The 20,606-nt window shown below is 43.0% G+C and overlaps 1 protein-coding gene across 6 annotated transcripts in view; it reads left to right on the top strand.

The window, feature by feature from the left end:
• The window catches only part of ZNF827 (zinc finger protein 827), a 151,470-nt gene that overhangs the window by 77,725 nt on the left and 53,139 nt on the right, over nucleotides 1–20,606 (top strand). For all 6 annotated transcript variants that reach the window (XR_001602743.2, XM_016206900.2, XM_016206905.2 and 3 more), the window contains exons 6-7: nucleotides 2,978–3,217; nucleotides 5,559–5,616. Coding sequence is in view for 5 of the 6 variants with exons in the window: in XM_016206900.2 (XP_016062386.1) it covers nucleotides 2,978–3,217; nucleotides 5,559–5,616 (298 nt within the window). In the remaining variant the exon portion in view is untranslated. The remainder of the gene's footprint in view (nucleotides 1–2,977; nucleotides 3,218–5,558; nucleotides 5,617–20,606) is intronic.

The raw sequence follows: 20,606 nt of genomic DNA, 5'->3' as shown, positions 1-20,606 counted from the left end.
CCACAGCAAAGGAGTATCTGGCCCCAAATGTCAGCAACGCTGAGGCTGAGAAACCCTGCTTAAGGAAAGGAGGCAAGGAAACACGTGGCAATAATGCCTGGAAGAGCAAGGACTATAAAAATATTGATTACATTATGCCTCACTTGCCCATTGAGACGTCAGCTTGAAAGCTCTCCTCCGTGAGTCTGGAGTCCATTGGGTAGATTAAGAATGCTAAAGGCTGTTATCAGTGGTCAGTGTTTTGTGCATGTTTGAAAAGTCAAGGGTTGTCATAAGAAAGGGAAGAAAGCACTTCATGGAAATCGTTCTTGAAATTATCCCAAGTAGCTTTTGAAAACAAATTTCATTAAATTCAGTGGCGCAAACAGCCAAGTGCTTTTTAATCCAGGGGCAAAGCTGGGGAAAGGTGTGGGGGGAAGGTGGGGGCAGTAATGGAGCTTCTTTCTAGCTTTGCTCTGTATGTTGTTGAGATTTTTTTTTAAACTAAATGAATCCCTTTCTAATATTCCTTTGTGTTTGTCTTCAAGCTTGGGAATGACTTGCAGGGTTCAGAGACATCATTACGTACCTGCGACACTGACCCCACTATTTATTTTTCATATAAAAGCACTTGGAGGGAACACAAAGAGGGGAAATGTGTGTTGTGACTACACCAATGGGTGACCCAGCTGGAAGTCAGGAGGGCTCTCAGGTCACCAGATTCCTAAGGGGACAGGGGGTGTGGTCAGTACTCAAGGAAGAATTAGATGGACTGGAAGTAGAGGGAAGGAAGCTAAACGTGTAACTTGCAAAGCTTTGTATTCTTTTTATTTTACTTATTTTTAGCATGATTGAATCAAGAAACGTGGTTTCACAGACATACAGAGAAAAAACAGCTTGGCAGAGCTAGGGGAAGGGGGAGGGGATCTAAATTAAGTGTAACAGTTGCCTGCAGTTTAGTTGCTGACAAAAACCAAGTCGTTTTCCCTGAGAAGCATGTGTAGTATGTCAAGAGGAAAAAAGAACAATTAGCACACTTCTTACATAAGAGCTTATTGATAGCACCATATTAATTTTAACCATGTAATTAAATATGCTCCTCTATCTTCTTTATTGCAAATCAATAAACTATACACGTACTTGACTTTCACCTGTCTCATACTTGGCAAGGAAAGCATAGTTTTCTCTGACCACCCAGTTTACAGCAATGAGATTTCCCGCTTCACATCCCCTGACTGTCTCACAGGTCAACATCTGCTTTACATTTGTTCTTATTGTTTTATCTACCTGTCTGTCCGTCCATCCATCCATCTACCCATCAATCCATCACCAATTACTACAAATTTGGTAGCTTAAAACAACAGAAATGTATTCCTTCGTGGCCTAGGGGCCAGAAGTCTGAAATCTGAAAGCTCTAGGGGAGGTCTTTCCTTCCCTGTTCTAGTTTCTGGTGGCCCCAGGCGATCCCTAGCTTGTGCTGCATAACTCCAGTCTCTGTGTTACTGTCTTTGGGCTGCTAACATAGAACACCATGGACCAGGTGGCTTATAAACAACAGAAATTTATTTCTCATAGTTTTGCACTGGGAAGTCTGAGATCAGAGTCCTGATACTTGGTGTCTGGTGAGGACCCTCTTCCTGGTTCATAGAAAGGCATCTTTTTGCAGTGTCCTTACGCTGCAGAAGTGGCCACGGAGCTCTCTGGGGTCTTCTTTGTAAGGGCACTAATCCCATTCATGAGGGCTTTACCCTTATCACCTAAACACCTCCCAAAGGCCCCACCTTTAAATACCATCTCACTGGGGATTAGGTTTCAACATATTAATTTGGGTGGGGCATAAACATTCAGGCTACAGCACTGTGTCTGTCTTCACATGACATTTTCCACTGTCTCCGTGTCTTGTCCCCTTCTGTCTAGTATAAGGACACTTGTCATTGGATTTAGGGCCTACTGGATAATCCGGGATGATCTCATCTTGAGATGCTTAACTTAATCACATTTGCAAATACCTTTTTATCAAAATAAGGTTACATTCACGGGTTCCTAGTGTTAAGACATAGATATATCTTTTGGGGGGGTCACCATAAAATTCCCTGCTCTGTCTGTTTTCTGTTTTCTGGAATGCTGAATACATAGTAGCTACGAATAAATGCTTATTGATTTGAAAGTGTGGCCTTATTTTTAAATGACCCAAATTAATGACTGGGCTAATTGCCTCACCTTGTTTTAAAGATGTTCTGCCATTAGCTCTAAGGGACCCGTGGACATAAAGGCACTCCAGCCTTGCAAAGTGAATGCATGTTTCAGCCCAGAGACCAAACATCTAATAGTCACACCTAAAGCAAGAACAGTCCATCAATTGAATGGTTATTATAACCTGCAAGATTGCTGTTTTTCTAAATGTTAATCCTTAGGCTGCAATTAACTTCCCAGGTGGTCTTGAGGATTACTACCTCCCAGCAAGGCCTAAACGTTTTCGTTGAATCAACTCTATTTATCCTTTATTAATTTAGGCGCCCTAGAAGAGAAAGAAAAAAAATCATCAGAGCTTTAAAAATAGAGGGAGAAAATCATTATATTAATATGCAAGCTCTAATTTGATTCATCGAAGTTAAGTTATAAAACAAAGACAGACAGACACCATCTTCTCTGCAAGTTCTGGAAGCAGCATGGCAGAGGGGAAGGAGGGAGTGCATGGGGATGGCCAGGAGCCCCTGGTCCAGAACCCTGAGTTCCAGATCTGGAGACCTAGGCCTGGTCCTGCTGCCGCTTGTGTGGCCTTGGGCAAGTCACTTCATTTTCCAGGCTTCAGTGTCCTACTTTTTCAGGGAACCAAATGGGTTAAACTAGTAGTTTTCCCAACTCTGTTTCACTGTGCCACAGCTCTCTCTTCTAAACTGCTGCTTGACATCCTCTTCACAGTTTTCTGTGTGATGAGAAAACTGGGTTTGGTTCCGAATTAAGAAACGTGTTTTTCTCTTCATGCACCCGCTTGCAGCGGAAAGCTACAAGGAAACCCAGATGGTGAAGATTAAAGAGGAGCCCATGGAGGTCGACATCCAGGACTCGCGTGTCTCGATATCACCCAGCCGGAACGTTGGCTATAGCACTTTAATCGGGCGAGAGAAAACCGAACCCTTACAGAAGATGCCAGAGGGCAGGGTGCCCCCAGAGAGGAACCTCTTCAGTCAGGACATCTCTGTGAAGATGGCTTCCGAGCTCCTGTTTCAACTGTCAGGTATGTTTAAGGGCATACTTGCAAGGAAATCGGGAATAATCGGGAATAATTGCAAGGAAAGCCACTCGAAGTAAAAAGACCCACGTGATAGGATATTTTTTTTAGACAGAAATCGATTTTGTTACTTGAACATGCCTACTGCAACTCAAACTCAGTTACTAAAATGTTGCCAAGTTGAACTGCTGCCAAACTTTCTTTAATAAATAGTTAAGAATCGTTTGAAATTAGAACTCTATTCAATTCTGTGCAAACGATCCCTGTTGACTGGGCTACACGTCTCACCTCTAATTTTGTTTAGGCAGTTGATCTGATTAACAGCCTTTTTTTTTTTTTCTAATGTGCAAAAGATAAACTTCAGTTTACTCCAACAGTGACTGAATTACCATGAATTCCAAATTAGTGTGGTCTGAATTAATGAGATTTTACTGTATCTTGCCAAAAAAAAAAAAAAAAAATCAAGGAAAGGGAAAAGCAAAAGATCAAGAGGGAGGGTTTTTTTCTGGCTCTAGCCTAGTAGAACATTTTCTGTAAACCAATTGTGTCTACTTTGAATACTTTGAATTCAAAAGTGCAGTAATTACCAGCTCAGCTAAGTGTCTTGATAGAATAGTTGAGTTTTCTAGTGCCTAAATTTTCCCTTTGTTAAATAACACTTTCGAGCTGCATACTACTGTCTTTAACCGATTGAACATGATCGAGGCTGGTGATACAAACACAAATAAGATTTATATTTACATAGAGATACGCCCCCCTTGTCCACAGCCAAGTCTACATGTTACAGTTCATGCATCAGTCAAGTTTGCTGGATAAGCCCTTCTGTTACGGATAACAAATTTAAAGCACCCATTAGATGCCTCCTTGTTTAAGTATTATCCTGTTTGCCCCACTAAGAAAAATACCAGGAAAGAGAAGAGAAGCTAGAATCCGTGTGCCACTATGATAGTCCACCTTCCGTTGGCCCAGCCACACACCCTACACCTGTGACACTATAGTTGGTGCCGAAAATGGAGGCCTCCAGGTTCTCAAACAAGGACTGTATTTGTGCAGAGCTCTGCTGAGGTGGAAAGAGTTAATTCTGCCCACTTAATAGGACACAAAGATCTTTGCAAGCTCCAAAAAGCTCCAAAACGTGCAAGATGCTTTTTTTTTTTTTTAAAGGCTGAGAACATATCTAAAAACAGTATAACTTTGAAGATGATTTAGCAGTTAAAACTGGCGAAAGTGAGGCCAGCGAGGTTCCTTTCAGTCTCGTCTCTGAGAGTACATTATCACAGTCTGCTATCAGCTCAAAACTTTGTGTCTGAGAGTTCTCACCCTGGCACTGTCACAACTGTCTGGGTGACCTCAGGCGAGTCATTTAGCCCCGATTTCCTGCTTTCTAAAAGAATACTGCCTGGGAATCTAAATTCACCCTCATTGTCACTAGCGAGTGGACAGAAAGGAATTGTCCACGCAAACTGGCAGGCAGCAGCTCCAGAGCATGGGACAGATGTTGTAAATCTTTGTTGAAATTTTTCCAAAAATCCGTTAAGATGAGAAGTTTCTTTACTTGCCCTGCCGTTGAAACCTGAAACCCTTGTAGAGTTGGCCGGGTTTTCTCTGGACACTTAAAAGAAGCCATTGAGCACTGTGACAGTCAGGGCAGAATCCTCACATTTGAACTGCGTTGGGGAGGCCAGAGTTCAACGTTTGTGTTCTTGAAAGCTAATTAAATAACTCCTGACAGCTGGTAGATACAGACCTCAAGACAGAGTAAGGGAGGGTTTACCTCTTCTTGTCTAATGATATTTTATGTCCCTTGTGACATTTATCAGAATAAGTGCTTGGTGACTGCAGCACCCAGAGGTCGGTCTTATGGCTGTTTTTATATCCCCTCTCACAAAGGGGCCCAACAATACAGAATGCTCAGAGGTTGTCATCAAAGTCAGGAGCGGAACAGTTGCAACAACGGCAGTTTTCATGCTGAATCAGAGGAAAGCAGAAATTTTCAGCTGGGAAAAGATCCAGTAGAAATAACTATCTTTGTGCACGTGTGTGTGTGTGTGTGTGTGCATGTACTTATTCAGGCCTGATTAAAACCAGACAACATGCTTGGAATTTGTTGGTAACTGATTCCCTTGGATTGGTTTTTAATCAAATATTTTTGTGGGTGCTATCTCCATGCGTCTGATGATGGTCTTTACCATTAGGATAGGGAGGGTTTGGCTGTTTAAAAGAGAAACCAAAATGAAAACCACAAGAGAGAAAGAAATGTTAAGGCTTTTTCAGCTGAAGCCTTAAAAGCCACAAGTTGCTGCATGTGAATGACCTAAGAGGTATGTTCCCTTCTCTCTCCTTACAGAAAAAGTGAGCAAAGAGCACAATCACACAAAAGAAAACACCATCCGCACGACCACCAGGTAGGCACTTTATGTGGGTTCCCTCAGAATACCCACATCAAACATTGTTCCCCAAACCGTTTCCTGCCCTGGGTTCAAAGGAGTCACGCCCTTGACCACCATACTGTATGAGAACTTTGGTTGGTGGAAACAATACAGAAATCGAGGACATCAGTGGGGGAGAGGACCATTAATATTTATCAAACATCTAAGAGGTGTCCCATGCTGGGGAGTTTCCATATGTTCTTGTTTTCTACTCCTGACAGTAACTTTGTGAAGTAGATATTATCATCCTCTTTGCAGAAGTTTCTGGGCCAGAGAGTTTAATGGGTGGCACAGCAGTAACTGGGAGCTGGGTCCATATCTCAGGATAGCCATGCTCTGGTGGAGACCAGGGTGCTCACTGCAGCAGCTCCTAAGTAGCTCTGATAATTCATCACCAAGGAAATCCCCATGTTCTATCTCACAGCATTAGCGGGAGAGCAAAAAACGTACAAAGCAGAAGAAAGACCATGCTTTAAAAAAATTGCAGGAAAGCCAATATCGCTAACAACTGTGGGTAAGGAAGCTTTCCATTGGCTAAAGGTAGTTTGAGGAGGTCAGCCAGGGTGGGCTCCCCATCCATCTGCCAAGTGAAAGGGCACCAGCCGGTGCTGTCAAGGTGAACACCAGCAAGCGCAGACCCCCCCCGCTGTGGATAAGTTGCTCCCGGGAGATGCGGCCTCCCCCTTCGAAGGCTTTAAGTCAAGGAACTTTGCTTCCCTGAGCAGACTTAGGTGCTCCCTGATGGGAGCGTTGATTAGTATTGTGCTTTTAATTCTTGCAACAAAAGACAAATGATGTTTTTCTCTTTGATGTGGTCTAGATTGGCCTCAGCATCGTCAGGCACGGGGATGGCGCTCAGTCGAACTTTACCCAAGTTGTGGTTTCTTTTTAATTCTGTGAATTGGAATTAAAGAATATCACATATCAAGCAGTAATTAAAACAGAGCCAGCTTGCCTCACACAGAGTTGATAGTGTTAGGAAAGGAAACTCCCTGTAATAGAACAGAAGAGTGGTGCTAGCCCAGTCTCCACGGGTAAGAACACAGATGGAAAATGAGCCTTGCGATCTGGTCTGTGCATTGCATTGGGAAATGGGTCTGGCGGGTGGAAAGTCTATTTTGTCTATTTATTGGGATGCTCAGATAGGAGACATGGGCTACTATAGATTCCAGCCTACCTTCAACCTGTAATCTGAAGGCTATTTAGTGTGTGTGCTTGTGTCTGTGGATTAAACACATGAAATTGGCCAGATTGGTAGACATTGAAAGGTGGCAGGCTAAAAATAATAAATGTTCATTTTAATTGGCTTCCATGGGCTTCTCGAAGTGTCACAGGCCAGGTTCCCTAGCAGCAGAGCCCAAGATGGGGGTGCCTGTGGAGGGGCTTTACTGAAGAGTGTTCTCAGGGGAACCTGCGGAGAAGTGCCGAGCAGGAGAGGAAGGCGACATTACTGAGGAAGCATGTGGTTTTAGCTGGATTGAAGCTTCAGCTCTGTCCTACAGTGAATTCTGGAATGTGAACTGCATCAGAGTAAATCCTGCCTCGAGGAAGGGGGCAGCTCCTTGCACCCCCATAGTATTTATTAACTTCAGCAGGGGCTGTGTGACCTCCTGGGGGGGGGGGGCGGATGGGGCAGCCAACACTCCCAGCAACTCGGAGAGTGCACTGGGCGATCTGGGCAGGACCCAGCAGCATCTCTCAGGGAGGTTCTCTGCTGCTTTTTAAGGTTACATAAGAATATTTATATAACAGAAAGGTATGTGGCAAGACCATGTTATTTTATGCTTTTCAGGTGTTCTCTGGGAAGAAGTAAGAGGAGATTTGAACTAGCCCCAAACTAGTGAAACTCACCTCACAGCCTTAATTGCTTTGGCTGGAGCAAGAGCATAATTACAGGATAGAAAAGTTTTTTAGCCATTTGGCAAAAATGAAGCAATCCTTAAATTCTCCTCTTGCTGAGAGTAAGAAGAAATCAGATCTTTTGCCCAAAGCAAAGGAAGAGGTGCTTCCTATAAGCCCCCTCCCCCCAGCCCAGCCTGTGAAATAGTGTTCAGAAATCAATATTACAGAATTCTTGGTTTATTGGTTCTTCTACAAAATCCTCAGTGTGTTTTTATTTTTCCTTTGAGTAGGCAACTTGCTCAATTAGCCTCGCTTCAAACAGATCTCTTTTTTTACCTTCTCACCTCATTACTTCAGGTGAAATAGAATCAAGCTGCTTTGTGCCAAGAAATCCTCTTTAACCCGAGTTAACTGATAGCAGGGATGGGGAAATATGCCAACTCTCTCTCTTCTTTTTTGAGTCCTGGTTTATTATAAGCACACAGTCAGCTTATGGGTTATGTTCTAAGGTGTGATTTGAAATACTTTTTAAAAATATCTACATCACTTCCAAATTTCCATATCTCCAGATTTGTAAGTGCCTGGTGGGATGTTTGGTTAGTTATCAGATTTCTCATGTTTGATTTCCCTAGAAGCTGCTGACTGCCCAGAACAATGGCTCATGATTGGAATCAAGTTCAGAGTCTTCCGTGTTTGCGAGTTGCTAGGTATACTTAAGATAGAGCATAATTTAACTGTGAAGTATAATGGGGAAGGGCAGCCCTGGGAAGCTGGCCTCAGGGAAGCATTCAGATGAAGCGCCTCCAAATGCCAGTGAGCTTCTCCATTCAGTGAGATCTCCTGCTCCTGGGGGATGAGGGGAGAGACGAGACATTCAGTATTGAAGAAAGGAGCTGACTCTCTCCCTATCCTTTATAAACCCACAACTTCCCCCACAGTTGTTTATCATTATTGATCTGGACTCTCGTTCCAACCACAAGAACTAAGGGAAAGTGTAGCAGCTCAGGATGAAGCACTCTATAGGTTGGCCTTTCAGTACGTGCTGACCAATGAGATAGGGGGTGCCAATCCCCCTGCCCGGGCACCAAGAGAGCATGAAACTGGTGGGGGGGTGTACAGTGAACTCTCCATCCCACACGAGCAGGTGACTGTCCCTTTCTCCTCATCAAACCCTCCCTGGTCACTGCTGTCCATTGGCAGTTCTGCTGTTTGTTAATACCTCTGATGTAAGGTGGGGAGATATGGAGAGAGAAAATGATGTTAGACAGCATTCCTTGTTAGCAATGTTTAAAAAGAGGCTTAGGTGAAGCTAAAGGTTGAAGCTAATAACTAGCAAGTTCTGGATCATTGGTTCTCTGCCTCGTTTTTGTGGGGTTTTTTCCTCTTACAATGGAAAATTTCAAAACTACAGAATGTACCCATCATTCAGTTTGAACAATGATCGGTTCATGACCTGTATTATTTCATCTAACCTCTTCTTTGGTTCCCCCTCCCTCCTCCTCGATTATTTTAAAGCAAATCCCAGACATTTTAAGAACAGGTTTGAGAATGCCCTTTTTTAAAAAAAAAAAAATCCTAAAAACTTAGACTCGGCTGCTTAAATTGGGATCATCTTCGCAAAAGTAAAGGAGAAAAACAATCACCGAAGTGCACCGTGTAGCCAGGCAGAAAAATCAATCTACTTAGCGGCCGGAATGATTGGCTCATGTGGTCCTGCTCACCAGTGCCTTGACCTCACCCCTTATGCCCTTGTTTGTGCCCTCCTCCGGCACCCCCATCGAATGGGTCCTTTAGTTGGGACGTCACTGTAAATGCTAAAACAGCCGTTCCTTTGGCTGTTTAACCTTAGAGTCTAGAAAATTCAATCCAAGTGTAAAGAAGCCTGTGTGTCTCCTTTGAGATAGTGTGTGGACGGAGTGTTCTTAACGCCATCCTACCTGACAAATGAGATGAGGAGAGAGTCCAGCCAGGCCCATGAGAACAGAGGGACTGAACACTTAAGAGACTAACAAAACCCTGATTTTTCTGTTTCCTTCCCCTACACAAACCTAGGTTCTACAGGGACCAGATAACCAGCTACTATGATCGTTTGTCGATGAAAATACATGAGGCATGGTGTCATAACCAGATACCAAAGTTTAATGGAATAAACAGAAGATCTCCATCTTCTGACATGGACCATCACCCAGCCAGATGCAGGATAAGATCAAAATAGGAAAATGGAACCCTAGAGTAAGAATCAGATAGCTTCTGGCAGGTGAATTGGACATGCTCAATGTTGTGTAACACCATGAACTTCAAACAATGGCTGCCAAGAACCCTCTCTGGGTTATTTGTTCTCTTTTCCCCATTAATAATTCAGGGTCCATGGGGATATAAGATTGCAGGCCTATAAGAAAACCTTCTCACACCTGGTTCGCTTTATTCCAAAAGCAAGGAAGTGTTTACCTGAATTGTCCTTTTCTCCATCACTAGACAAAAAAGAAGTGGGGAAAATCGGAGAGAGGTGGATTTATATCATGCTGTGCCAACCAACATTTAATTTGCCCAATTTTCAAAATTTGAAACACGGGCAATTTTTCTATGATTTGGATAAAGGCACTTACAGTGTTTACTGAAAGATGTATGCACTTGGAAGTGTTCAATATAGAATTTCCCCGTGTGATGGTTTGGATGAATGTCCTTAAATATTTATGACTCAGTAATAGAAATTGCACGAATTTGTAAAAGTATAATGTGTTGCCTCAATTTGTGCAATTTTCCCTTTTCACTTTTTGAAAGGCATAAGAGAACAATCCTCCATTACCTTAAAAAGTAAAAGATGACACACAAAGAACTCTGGATTAGACAGAGGCAATTAAGAAAACAGGAAAGAGAGCAAATGAAATTGGTGAGTTTTGAGTCCCTCTCCACAGATTCTCTTAACCCTTTATGTTTTACGACTTTAAGCTTAAACACGCTGAGAATTCTATTTCTAAAAAATAGAAATTACTCTTAATTTTATGGTGTCCCTTCAGTTAGGACATTCAGTGTTTTTTTAGTGAGGTCAAGGCTGTTGGGGGGCCATTGCAAATTTTAAAAGCGCCCTTCCTCAAGACACTGCCACCTGCTGGAATACTGTCACAGTAAATACGTAAACCTTTGATACATCTGATGTCAAGTGTGCCCCTAGATGTGGTTCTTTTGTGCAATGCTCAGCTGCACCACTGCCTGCGGCTGTCCCGACACTGATGTTGACTTGAGAGTCTTTTCATTGGCCGTACATGTTTTTCAACTGACCTCTGAGCGTTCACTTTTCAAAGAAATTAAAACTAATCTTGGAAAACAATGGGTCATTATTTTAAATAGAAATAGCCTGAAGCCACCTTGTGGATTGCTGCCATTTGAGGGTTCCTTTTTCTTATTTAACCAAACCTTCCTCTGTACTTTTATCTATTCCTATACTCCACTGTCCTGTAGGTATCACCCTCTGCCATTTTTTCTCCCATCTGTGACATCTGTATTGACCTGGTATAGTTGAAACAGTATGCTGCCAGAACCATTTAGTGTGGTGTTACTGTGCAGAGGCCAGCTTAAATCTCTTTTTCAAGATCATAAGAGGGCTGTGCCTTTCTTTTTATTTTCCATGGGCTCTTCCACCTTTATTTCTCCCAGCCTGCAACCATATCCCATCTTGTTTGTATAATTCAGGACAGTCGGGAACAAAGTGTAAATCTGTAGGTCTCTGTAAGCAGACACCCAGAACCTATAGTCTCTCCTCGTGACCTTTGACAGGTGATACAGAGGTGACATGACCTAGAAGGTCTATGTGGCTTCGGTCCCTGCCCCACTCCTGTTCCTCTTTTCCGGGATTTGCTCTCAAGAGTGTCTCCATGGTTGTTACTAGAAAGATGTCAAATATTCGAGGGTCGACCTCTGTCGAGTGAGAAGCCCTCATGGATGATGCCACGGGCCAGGGGCACCCACATTTCACTGGCGTTCCTTACGGTTTCCAGAGGACAAGGTCCCACGTCACCGCAGAGAAGACTGAGTTCATGTGTTCTCTGCTCCCCTCAGCAGAGAGCCCGCTGTCCTTGTTTATGCAGAAAGGCAGATTCCTGCGGGAGATCCAGGTCCCTGCGCGGGCTGACATTTCACGGGCCGGACGTGCAGGTTCACTTCCGTGGCCTGCGGTTGGCCCGGGCGCAGCGCCCGCACAGGCCTGGCATTGTGCTGCCTGTCCTGAGAGGCTTCCTGGCTCCGCGGCGGATGAATGCCCCAGCCGCAGCAACAGGAATTGTTCCTTGAAAACTTGGTGTTAGGTTGTACGGGTTGGCCCGCCTCTGAGACAACCCTAAATAGAAGGCATTTGTGCTTTTCAGAGAAGAAAATAAAAAAAATCACCAACATATTTTTTTTCCTCCCTGAGATGCTCTGCTCTGTGATTTGACACAGCCCTTTCCTTCCAGAGCTTTCAGCCTTGTGCAACTCCAACGGTCCCACCCTGGTGGGATCATAATTTAGATGCTGTTGTCCCTGCCGGTGCCTTTTACAACCGCCTTCAATGATGTCATCCCTCGGATTACTTTTTAAAAGACTAAGAGCCTCTTCTAAAATAGAAATAAAGGATCCTTAAACCATAAAACTTAATCTTTTTTTTAAAAAGAATTATTTTTTCCAATGACAGTTGGCAACTCACTATTATATTAGTTTCACATGTACAGCAACTTTTTAAAGTTTTAAAAATAACTTTTATTTCCCGGAGAACATAAAGAAGAAAAAAAAATCATTAATAAGCATTCTTGCTACCCAGACAACCACTGCTAAGTTGGTGGTGTGTATCCTGGCTAAATTTTTTTCTGTTTGTATGCATATGTTTTCCTATAAAAGTCAGCTACTACTATATATACACTTTTGTAATCTTCTTTTTTTACCTAGCAATACATTAAGAACTTTTTTCATGTCAATAAGCATAACTCAATATTATCCTTTTCATGTTTGCATAGTACTCAGTGTTTGCATCTGTCATAACAGATTTAATCAGCCTCCTTTTATTGGATATGAAGGGTTTTGTTTGGTTTTGTTTTCCCAGGTTGTTGCTAATATAAATGGTGCTGGAATAAATTGACTCGCAAAAGCATTCCAAGTTTTCAGGCTTTTGCTGTGAATTGCCTAATTGACTTTCAGAAAGGTTGAATCTATGATTCTACCATAAGCTAGTGAGAAAAAGAGAGAAATATTTCAAGGATCTTTGTGCTTTATCATTAAAATTTTTTTTTACCAGTTGGGAGGTTAAAAATTATTTTATAGTTAAAATGTTTTTATTTATCGATTCCTACTATTACCAAGCTTTTTGTTCAGGGAGAGGCATTTGTATTTCTTCTTTTGTATAATTTCTTCTACTGTCTATTATTTTATTTGACAGTTTGTGTGGATTTAATTTTTTGTTTGATTGTTGCTATTGGGTTTTTTTAATGATATGAAATTTCAAAACAAAGTGGAAGGAATCATGTAATAATTCTCTATCTCCCCACCACTCAGATTAAACAGACATTTCCCATGTTTACTTCACCAATCCTTTTTCCCCCCCTATATTTTACATCCCATCCCAGACATCATAACATTCACTCCCAGATTCTTTGATATATAGCTCTAAAAAAATAAGGATATTTTCTACAATACCATTGCACACCTTACAAAATTATCCAAATATTTGATTTTTTTTTTTAGTTGCTGAGAAGGTTCTATTGATTGGCACTGGCCAAGTGCACAGCCATATCAATGGACTAGGTGGAGAAAGAAACACATCTTAGTTTTCCTGTCTTCTCAAAAATTAAAGAAGAAAATCTGGTGCCCATAGGTGTAGTAAAATGATGGAGTGACCTTGGTTCTCCATCTGCCCACAAGCTTCATTTAGAACCCACTGAATCTGCAATGCCAGCCTCAATGTGTAGATAAATGCCCTGGCTGACGCTTGCCAATGGATACACATTAATTCACGCTTATTCACTACAGTCCTTCTTTCTTTGAAAATGTGTGCACCAAACTTGATCAATGACCGACTTCCAGGCCTGGCCCACCGGGGTCACAGGAGGTCTTCTCTGTTGTGGTCCCTTTTAAGCTTGAATAGGGAATTACTGCTTTGAATGGTCAGGGTTGTCTTTGGATCAGAGACTCCCCCTCCCCCTGAGTCATTTTTAATCTTGAGCACTCTTCTCCACTCCCATGTGCCCTGATCTGCATCCTGGGTTCTTTTATTAAAATAAGTAAGTCAATAAAATCATTCAGGAATAGGGTTCCTCGTTTCGGTGGTATTGAGAAAGGAAGGACAGTTGATGAGCACCATTAAAACTGTTTTCTTTCATGACATTACCTTTTTCACTGACTACAAGAATGTTCACAGGAAAATGGGCACTGACTTTTCTACCTTAAAGGTTAATGTCCAGGCCCATTTCAAAAGAAATGAAGCCACACAATCACTCATCCAAAATGAAACTGAGGGCCCAAGGTGGAAGCTAGGAGGACCACATAGAGTCCAAGGTGGTATTTAGTGATTGCTGTACCCAAGTAAAATGACCTCACCAGGGCTTTTTTGAAGTGTTTAAAATTCTTTTTAAAAAATCCATAGAACTAAGCAATTACTATATTTCATATAAAATCATGTATAAATATGTTACAACATACAGATATATAGACATATTTAAAATATTAAGCTTCTATTCTATTATAAATTATTAGCAAGTAAATGAATCAAGGACAGTAATATTTCAGAAAAAATAAACACTACCTAAAAATGAAGAAAGTTGCATTAATCTTGAAAATTAGGTGAAAATGAAATCATCATATTTGGTCTTTTTTAAAAAATGAATATCTAAAAAAAAAAAGAGTGGCCATGTTTTTGCTGTTGAGTTGGGCCATGTTTTTGCTCTTGAGTTATATATTTTCCTGCAGGCTATACCCACATCTCTGAAAGTTTCTTCTGACCTTACAGTCCTTGAGGAAATGTTGAGAAGGTAGTTATAACTAATCTAAATGTTTTCTCCATTCCTTATCTTTGAATAATCCCATCTTTTTCATTGATATGCTGGAAGAGCTTTTTTTTAAAAAAAAAAAACCTTTTTGGTTTTTGGCAAGGATTGTATTCTGTTATTGTTAGCAAGGTCTGGGTTTTGTTCAACGAAAACATTTCCGGTTTGTTGTCATTTCCTTTAATTCTGTTATATATACATGGAGATTCCAAATGGAAGTTACTATATCCATTTCCATCAGTCGCAGTCTCCACATATTCAGAAAGTCTTTGAACTTGAGTAAGATTTATTCTTGGAATAGCTTTGGTCTATGGCCGTTTCTTCTTGAGGCTTTTGGAGGCGTGAAAGATTATTCTCAACTAGTGTTTCCTGTGCACTTCAAAATGTTATGCAGTGTGTCACTCTTGGGTATGTCTCAAGGTCTAAGTGGTCCAGAGATCAGGGTTTAAAAAATACCAGCACAACGGTTTTAGATAAACATAGGGTGTCCCCCAAAAATGTATACACTCACTTTGAATAATTATTAAGGCAGTGTTTATTAAAATACGCTTCATTTTCAAAATTGAGCTCTCAGCTGTTGAAGTGTGTATACTTTTTTTTAGACACCCTGTATATTGGAATTTCTGTTCTTTAAAAATAACATGATATATCAGTACAGAAAACTAGTATTTCAGTGAGCTGACTTAATAGCTGGGGCTAAGTGAAGGTTGAGAAAGGCCCCGTTAACAGGAGGGATAGACAGCAACCTGGTGAGGAGGCCCAGAGGCTGGGGCCTGCCGGAGAGCAAGGGAGCAGCCAGAGGGAGAAAACATTGGCTTCCACAGAACTGTTCTGCCTCTGCTTTGCAGTAAGTAGCTTCTCAGAAATATCTAAGTCAGATAACTTATTCTTAAAATAAAACAGCAATATAAAAATTAACTCAACTTCTTTTAGACACATTTTACCCAGCTCTTGGAAAAAATACAGAAGCTAGATGGAGGTTCAAGTGCTTTCACTTGGCTATACCCCGTCTTTTTTTATTCATTAAAGTAAAATTTGTCTTTGTGCGGATTGAAGTCAGATTATCACTTCAGGGTGATGTGCCAGAAACTCTTACATTCAATAGACTTTCATTCCACCCTAAAATATGTAGATCCTTATGTGTTCTGAATAAAAACTCATTTTGGAGTAAGATCTTTTTTTTTTCTATGTTTAATCTTTCTTTTCAATTTGCCATCCCCAAGTTCAGTCCTATGAGTTATTATCATTGTCTTCTAGAAGGAAAAAATCATTTCTTCTCTGTCGTTCCTTGAAAATGATTGTGTCATGACTAAACATAAATTTTTTCCTTAGCTTCCTCTCACATGCCGTCCCCACCTTCTTTCCCTTGTTGCCGTTTCGCTTTTGCCGCCCAGTTGAGAATCCCCGCAGTGTTTCCGTCTCCATGGTGGCACCGGGGAGGGGTGGTGAGGCTGCTGCTCTGTGGGCACAAGCTCCCTGCTGGCCCTCAGATGTTAAAGGTGGCAATACTTGTGCCACAATCGGCACTTAGCAAAATCTACCACTATTTAGAGCCATAATCTTTTATGGACTGTTTTATTATTTATCATAAATCTTCTCTTTCTGCAGCCCCGTGCTGTTGACCCTACAGGCCAGGCCATCTAATGCCTGGAATTGTCCAGCCACGTATTTTAACCCTCAGATTTTTCTACAGGAGAAAGATAAAAACACACATTTTATTTCCATTTCATTTTTATCCAGAAAAGAAAGTCGAATAGATAAAATTTTGTCTTTTCTAAGTAACAGAAGGTGGGAAAAGTAATGGGGTGTTGGGCAGACCTAAGTCTGCACCAGCAGCTTCTAGATGCTACTTCTGTACGTTTATTGAATATTTATACGAATTAGCTAAGTCTTCCAGGTAACCTGTTATTGTGCAGGGCCAAAGAGAGTATGTTGTGGTAGACAGTGATTTTGTTCCCTAAGTAAGTGCCCCCTCCCCCATTAACTGTTAGTTTCAACCTGCTTCTTTAGTAACTTTTTAACCAAAAATATTGATCAGAAATAATTTTTTTAACAGTTTTTGCCTTTTCCCACTTCCTTGGCTCACTTTCTGATGAAGAGGCTTTTTCATAGTAAAATGACAAAAGTTCAGGTAGCTGGAGAGTCAGAAAGTAAGAGGTTGCGACCTTCATAAATTGGCTCCTTTTGTGGAAGAGTTGGTAACGTGTGTCATCGTGAAGTCTGTTTCATGTGCTAGTTTTCTCCCCGGGGAGATGCAGACTCGGCTCACCCTGTGCTGGGCACCTCCTGGGCCTTCCCTCCCTCTTACCCTCTCCCACCCCTGCAGTCACTGCAGCCTGAATGGGGTGCCGGCTTTGTCCACCGCAGCGCTGGGCAACTGCTGAGAGCAGGGGGCCTGCACAGAAGAAAAGGAGCTTGAGGAACCACCTCCTAACATTAAAAATTACGCTGCTCGGCACTATGTTGCAAGTGCAGTCTTCTGTCCTCAGAACGGGGTCAGAATGTTCATGAGGACCAGCGTTATTGGAGATCTAGCCCCACTGAGCAAGCACATGCTCCGTGGGGCATGCCCCAAGTTTGGTCTCCCCTCCTCCTCTTACTGAAACCCGGATGCCAATCTAGGTGACCATAGTGCCACCATGAGCTTCATATCTGTGCTGAGATAGAGGTTTACCAACATCTAATGGCCCCATTACCATTCCCTTTTCATTCGGGCTTAATGATAGCGACGGGCTTGCCCTCGGGAGCAGCAGGTGCAGGCAGTGAAGGGTTGGGATTCTGAATTGCCCCATCCCCTGTGTTGGGGAAGTGTTAGAAAAGTGGAGCGTATCTTAACTTCTAAAGAGAAGTAAAAACTAAAATTATTTTCACTTGCTCAATTTCTCAATTGATAAAGTCTCCCTTCGGTGACCCGGGGCCCTGCATCCTGAAATGACCGCTCCCATCGTCCGTCATCCCTCCTTCCCCCATCCCTTCCCCCTGTCCCGTCCGTTCCAAGAAGGAGTCGCGATTCTGTGTTGTCCGTGAGTCGCCCAGAGGCTGAGACCACGCAGAGGCGGCGTGCACAGCGTGGTGGGTGAGTGCGTACTGGGGTGCCAGCCTGCCGGGATTCGAATCCGGGCTCCGCTTACGGTCTGGGCAATTATTTATCTTCTCTCCGCCTGAGTCTGTCCATTATACAGATAATGATAATGGTAGCTACACCATAGGACCCTGGCAAGGAATAAGTAAACTTAGTACACACAGAGCACCGTAGAACAGTGCCAGATACTTAGCATTATGTGTGGTAGTTGCTATTTCACTGTGCACGTACTGTGTACCAAGAACTTTAACATGAAATATCTTATTTACCCCGTATAGCTCCCTTATAGAGATGGTATTTTTAAACCTCTTTCCAGTGATGAAACTGAGGCTAGAAAGGATGTTGATTTGACAAAGGTCACTGAATTCCAAAGTGGCCAGTGTGGAATTCGGCCTCAGATCCTTCTAATTTCAAACCCTGTGTAACCCACTGCACTCCCCCCCTCCCAGCCTGGGTGGATACGAACTCGGAGGATTGCAGTGGCGTGTTGAGGCTGTTGCTCTGTTAACCTAACATCTTCTCTTTCTAGATAAGGCCTTACACTAGGCTCAAGCTGCCTTGACTTATGAATGTTTCTCCTTTGATTCTTTGCCCCGTTACCTCACTGGTCCTTTTTATGCATTTTTAGTATTCAGCGGGACTCCCTTCTAGTTTTCTGCTCCCTCAGAAGAAATCTTTCCTTTGCTATAGAGCAGGGGTGGGGAACCTTTTTTGTGCCAAGGGCCATTTGGCTATTTATAACATCTTTCATGGGCCATACAAAATTATCAGCTTAAAAATTAACCTCCTATATTTGGTCAAACATTTAATTAACTCACCCCTAATGTGATGGCTGGAACTGCTTCTCTTTGGTGAGGCCTTGGCAGGTCCAGACCAATTGATTTCATGGGCCGAACATTCCCCACCCCTGCTATAGAGGATAACGCTGGCATCCAGGGTAGAAAATTATTTGGAATGTTGCTCCCCACAGGGATTGTCCCCCTTTCGGCTCAGTTTCTCCAAGCGGCTGGGGATGGTGGGGCTCCACTGCTCACATCAGCGGGATCTTTGCCATTAAAGAGAACATGTGGACGTGAAGAGCGAGCCCATTGCTACCGCTTACAAAACCTAGGAGGTTGCTCAAAGCATGTAGCTTGGCAGCCTCCGCTCGGGTCACCTGGAAACCTTAGGGTTAGTTTTTAAATGTACCTGTATGTGGTCTTCACCTGCCCGATCCTTTCCACTGTTTTCCTGCCTGCGATTGTCGGTGCTGGTTTGCAGCATCTGTCACCAGCATCACCATGTCCGATATGAACTGCCACTCTGGCCACCGGCCTTGTCTTCTACAAGCCCCCACCCCAACCCCAGACAGAGCTTCCTGGAGCTGCAATCCTATTCCAACCACCCCCTGCTTAAAACACAGCAGGGCTTCCCAGGGCTACTAGGACAAAGCCGTGATCCCTGCCTGCCACGCAGTGAGCCCACCTACCACGCCAACCCCATCTCCCTCCCCATGGGCCTTGTCCAGCTCCGCAGACTGGCTGTGTTCTCTCCTTGTGCAAGAGATACTAGCACCTAGGAACCTCACAGCCTTACTCTCCTTCCAGGTCTAGGGTCAGTTGTGGCTTCTGTAGGAAAGCCCTCCCAGGCCTCCCTGGCCAGGCCAGACCCCACGGTAACGCTGCACCCCCCCCTTCCACAGCACTAGTCACCTGGCAGTTCCCTTTCACCTGCGCACAGCAGCTGCCTCCGCGCTCCCTGAGATCTGTTGCTGGGCCTGGCATAGTGTAGGCGCTCACTAAAGGATTGAGGGCAGCCTACCTGTTTCTGTAGCAAGAAGGGTGATAGTCTAGATACCCTTTAGGGGGGCCCTCTTGGACTCTTGGTGTCCCAAAGGGAAGTCTCCACATTTCAGACAAAGCAGTTCCATGGGTTTCCCTGGACTCTCAGGCCTCAAGGTAACTGCTAAACTGCTATAGCCCGAGGGACAGTAACATAGATTCCATTGCCCGATCCTCACCCTACGTCCAGGGCCAGCCTGTGGTGTTTCCATGTGAACTGTCCACTCAGACCCGAGGATGTCACTGTCGCCTCGTGCGGAAGCTTCAGGCTAGGGAGGTGGGAACGGAGAAATCTTATACTCTGGCTTTGACCAGCAATCCTCCAACATGTCTACATCCTTAAAAGTGCTCTGACCCTAAACAGTTTTTTTCATGGAAACGTTGAAAATTAACCTCATCGCTCCAGCAGCCAACTGACCCTTCCAAATCAGAGCAACCTTTTCTTCATTCATTTTATCCAAGGAAACAACACTTTTTGCCAACTTGTGAGGAAGTGTCAATTCATTTCAGCTCCCCTTTGGGCTAGACAGAGATACAAATAAAAAATAGCTCAGATTTATTGAGCACTTACTGTTTGCCAGACACTATGAAAAGCATGTTCCATGGAGGATCTTAATTGCCCCTCCATGACGTGTGGATACTGTTATCGTGCCACTTTATAGACAAGAAATGAAGACTCTGAGAGTTACATATTTGTGCGCGGTCACAGAGCCCTGATTGGTGGAATTTGCACCCAGAACAGCCCCCTCTCACACTCATGCTCTCAGACACCATGGTGCACTGCCTTATCCTTTGAGTGTTTACATCATTTGCAGGTTATGAGGTGTCTGACATAAAATGGCATGTCTCCCCACTCCCCATCACCTGCTAGCCTGTAACCAGTTCATTGTTAAGCTTGTTTAAATAAATTTATGTATAACTAAAAAGCCGGTGACACAACATTGCATTAAATCTAGCCTAACTATCATGCCAAATTAAATTGTTCATTAATGTTTGTTTTACTTTTTAAAAATACTTTTACATATGTCTTTCATTTTATCTTACTGTTTCCTTTATAATATTTAATAATAGTAACCGTAGCCTCGCATCATGTTTAGAAAGCAGCACCCATCGTGGGAGTCCTAGGCTTGTGCTCCCTCCGATCTTTTCCTCCCCATGATCCTGGGGTTTGCTGGGGGCCTGATCCCTGCAGGCTGTGTTGGTCTGGCTTCTGGG

The sequence above is a fragment of the Miniopterus natalensis genome, chromosome 4, assembly GCF_054644295.1.
Source record: "Miniopterus natalensis isolate mMinNat1 chromosome 4, mMinNat1.hap1, whole genome shotgun sequence".
NCBI classification, from domain to species: Eukaryota; Metazoa; Chordata; class Mammalia; order Chiroptera; family Miniopteridae; genus Miniopterus; species Miniopterus natalensis.
This window is presented reverse-complemented; position numbering and strand designations above follow the sequence as displayed.